This window comes from Anser brachyrhynchus, assembly GCF_964034855.1.
Source record: "Anser brachyrhynchus genome assembly, chromosome: 3".
Taxonomy (NCBI): Eukaryota; Metazoa; Chordata; class Aves; order Anseriformes; family Anatidae; genus Anser; species Anser brachyrhynchus.
Window position 1 is genome coordinate 9,036,129 of NC_137696.1, and position 4,280 is coordinate 9,040,408.

The window sequence follows — 4,280 nt, forward strand, 5'->3', positions numbered from 1 at the left end:
TGACTCCAAGGTCCCAGCTCTGCCAGATTCCCCCGGCTCTCCTGTGCAGTGCATCCTGGTGCTGCCTGGGAAGGCTTTTGCTCACATCCCTGGTACTTACACAGGAGATTACTCCTTTCACAGTTGTTTTGCTTGCACCTCCTCAGCCAGTTCAGAGGAAACCTCTTGGTAATATGAATTCTTGAAAACTATCAACAGTGTTTATTTGCTGCTAAACAGAGAGGGTTTATGGAAATTAGTGGTCTAGGTACCAAGGCTAAAACTTGCTTTGTGGTTGATATTAGTGCTCTTTTTAAACAGTTGCATACTTTGAATCTTACCAAATGCAAAATAAATAAATAAACAAACAAGTAAACAAACAAATAAATAAATAAACGGTGGTGCATTTTAGCTTCCAGTGCATGTTTGGGGGAGAAAAAGTAACTGGTCTGTACCTGCTTGTTACAGAGCTGCCTGAAAGTATTGCCACATCTGCTTTATGCTTTTACCCAGTGAAGTTATTTCTTTCGTACATAGTCTGTTTTTAGCTGGAAATAGGATTCTTCTCCTGTATGTTTTATTTTCATGACAATATGACACATAGTGGTATTGATGAAACCTTGTGGTGGTCTTTTTTATGCTGCTGTTAATTCACGGTAACCTTCACATTCACTTCAGGGACTTGATTTATTTCCTAAACCTAACTGTTAATTAACCAACAATTTAGGCTTCTGAATCAAATGTGGTTCCTGTTCCTGAAAGTGAAGGAGTCACTTTGTGTGGCAGATGCAGAGGGAATTTCCTTTGTGGAAACAGAAAACAACAACAAGTACAACAAATTAAACGACTACCTGCTGAAAATAAATCTTTAGGGAGTCAGAGGAGTTTCTCTGCAGTTGCCAGGTGTGGAATTTGAAGTTTTTTCTTTTGACTCTGTGTGTTTTGTTTTTAATTAGTATCATATATAAGGGATCCTTGGTGATTTTAAACTGGTGTAATTCCATCTTGAGTTAAGCGCCATGCTGGCTTCCCACCTGCATCTGCTCTTCTAGGAATACCATAATAGACTGGGACAGAAATAAGTAGTTGGAGGTTTAGGGTCAGTCAGTAAAACAGCAACTCTGGGATGTCTGTAACTTTTTCTAAAGATGGAGTTACATGTTTTGGAGTGAGGAAGTATCCAAAAATCAGGTAAGGGAGGTCTATGAGTTTGAAGCATTGACATTTTTGCCTTTTATTGGAGGAATTATTGAAAGTTAATCACCTCTTCTGTGGTAGTTTTTGGCAGAGGCTGGCATTTAATGACAAACAGTAAAACTAAACTGGTTTCCCATTAAAAAAAAAAAAAAAGAAAGAAGATGGGGAGCGAATCAGCTGCAGTCCTGTTGCTACTTTTCCTTCCTATCTCTCCCCATTTCTCTCTCCCCCTTGCCTCCAGCCATGTGTACAGCAGGCACTTACTTTGTGTCTGCTCCACAGGCATTACATGCTGACAAGCTCTATCAAACTACTTAACCTCCTTTCCCTGAAAGCCTTTTGTAAATAACTAGCATATGGGCATCATTTGGGGTACAATTCTCATTTAGAGTTTAGATAGTAGTGTGAGAGCTGTGGCTCCAATGCTCATATTTGGTTTTGCATGTAGCTGTAAAATTTTGTTAATAAAGTGCTCCTGAAATTTCCATCTGCAGTTGCAGTGGCAGTGTTTATGAATCCATCAGTCAGTGTAATTTGCAAGTGGATCTGATAACACCATTTGTTCTTCCCATGACAAAACGCTGAGTGTTGTCACTCTTGATTCCCAGCAGCAGTTACATCCATGTAGCTGCTCCTGTGTTGCTCCTGTGAAGGTGGCCACCTGCATGATGAAACGGTGCAGCCGGGGTGATGACATGCAGTAAATCCCTCCGCTTACTTCCTTGTTTCTTTGGTCCCTTTCTGTTTTTATTTCTCTGCTACAAATCATTTTTCCAAATAATATTTTTGAAGTGTACTCTAGGCAGCTTTTTATGCTTCCCATAGTTTTCAATTTAGTCATTTGCCATGTCTGAAACCTCATGCTGAAATTTGTCCTTTTAGCCTGAAGCCCCCAATATTGTATAACTGTTTGGATGAACTCAGTAATTACAGAAAATAACCTCTGTAATTTTATAATATCTTCTTCTCCTAGTGATTTTCCTATGCACTTGTCATACCTTCAGTGTCACTGTGAAGTTGCTGGATAAATAATCCTAAATGAATGTCAGTCCAATATATTGTTTCTGTTGCCTGATAGCAGCAATAACAGGAATAATTGACTTGTGTAAGGCAGATGGGGATTGTTTCAAATTTGTTAAGCAGGTGGAGATATAAAGTGGAATTCTGGTTACTGGAAGTCAAAAGTAAATCTCCTATTAATGGTAAAGCAGTGTTGTACAAAAATATTACAAATATGTACAAAATATTTTTTCAGACCCATGGAAGTACATGAGAATCTTTCCAAAGATTTTGGGATCAGCCTGCACTGGTGATTATTTGGTTTTGAGGGATATAAAAATCTTGAGACTTAAATGTTTTGATTTTTTTTTTTCTGCTGAAACAATGAACATTAAGTCAAGAAATGCAAATTGTAATTCCCTGCTGAAAAGTTTCAGACGGCTAACTACAAGACAGAAGGAAATGCATCATGTGTTAATCTGGCAAAACAAGGAATAACAAAATAGGAGACCTAATGCAAACATTTACTAATTGCAGCTATGTGGTAAATGCTAATGAACATTGCATACATTTGTAGCTAATGAGCTTGCTTCCGAATTATTATGAACTGTATTATTGTAGCCACTGTGAGGCCAGGACTGGAGTTTCAAGGGGCTACCAGGGAATGAAAAAAGAAGGCTTCCTGCAGGAGGCTGGTGAACCAAATAGCAATAAAACCCCAAGGCTTTTCTCTAAGTATGATTGAAGAGGCAGGAGTGACAGATGAGACAGTGAATCAGTGCTGAGTAAATGCTGGACAGCGGCTTTTGCAAACCAGCAGCATCATTTTTGTTAATTTTGAGGGTATTTTCATAACGCGCTAAGGTGGAATTTAAAGGGGAAAAGTAACACAATAATTATTTATAACTGTGAACCCTTCCTTCTGCCCAAGGGGGGCAAAACCATTAATATAAGCAGAAAGGCGGACAATCCTGGAAGTCCTTGTGGAACAAAACGGTGCTGAGGTGAAGGAAATAAGAGGTTTGTTCATGTTCCCAGGGGTACCGGCTGTACAAACTGATGTGCAAAGAAGTTACTCTGCAACGGATACTTGAAGCACTACTATGCACTCGGCTCCATTTGCAGCTAAGTTACGGATCAGATGAAGCATCTTCAAACCAGCGTCTGCTGCTGTATGGCTTTCCAGAGAGCTCCATGATAAGGTTGGTGCGGGACTGGGGTATACTCTGTGCCCTTAGAGTTTTGGTTGCTGTTGCATTTTTATTACTGAAAGGGAATTCCCGGGAGTGTATTATTTGAAGTGCTGCACAGGCATTGCTGCACACTCACGGGTGGTGGCTTGTCATTGGCAGATGTTGTAAATCATCCCCTGAGGGTTTTCAGCACGTGCCCTTTGAAAGCTTGGTCAGATCAGTGGAAAGCGATGCTAGGTAAAATGTCAGTGCTGTACCTAGCCTCGTCCATCCCTGGTCATGCTTTCTGGTGGGCTTCCTCCTAACAAGTACATGATGTCAAAGGCCCAGCAAAGACAGCAGCAGCTCTGGAAGTCAGTCTGTGCCTCATCTGAGAGGAAACTTGTGTGCCTCTATTCATCATGATGTGCTGCAGGGAAGAGTGAGCGGGGTACTCTGAATACAGGCGAATCTCGGTTTGAAGTGACTTCAATTCCATAGGCTTCTCTAAAAAGGAAAAGGAAAAATAAGTTTACACTCCCCAAAACATGAGCGATGATGACTAAAAAACGTCTCTTGATGAATAAAGTTATTGTAAAATCTAACCTAAGAGCAGAGGTCTACAGTTAAAATGACTTAAAATTGCATCACTGTAGTGAAGTTTCAAGTGCCAAATTATCATTTCTGTTTCATTTCCAATTTCAGTTCTTGTACTTTACGTTATAACTGCATGAAATTGCTATTAAGAAAAGCAGAGCCCAGATGTTGCTGCTGATTGTTATTGTTTATTGCTGTGCAGAAGGAAAATAATATCTAATTTATGTTAGAAAACACTGGAGATAAATGCAAGCATCAGAATTGGATTTAAATGATGTTGCTATATGCATGATGCATTTTCCCTTTCTCTGAACTCCTCTCTTGCTTCCAATACAG

At 39.8% G+C, this 4,280-nt stretch overlaps 1 protein-coding gene across 16 annotated transcripts in view; it reads left to right on the forward strand.

Annotated features, from left to right (window-relative positions):
* LOC308193182 (uncharacterized protein) overlaps positions 1 to 4,280 on the forward strand; it is a 221,769-nt gene that overhangs the window by 40,860 nt on the left and 176,629 nt on the right. For all 16 annotated transcript variants that reach the window (XM_080587541.1, XM_080587549.1, XM_080587551.1 and 13 more), the window contains exon 6: positions 3,214 to 3,377. In XM_080587541.1, the coding sequence (XP_080443667.1) occupies positions 3,214 to 3,377 (164 nt within the window). The remainder of the gene's footprint in view (positions 1 to 3,213; positions 3,378 to 4,280) is intronic.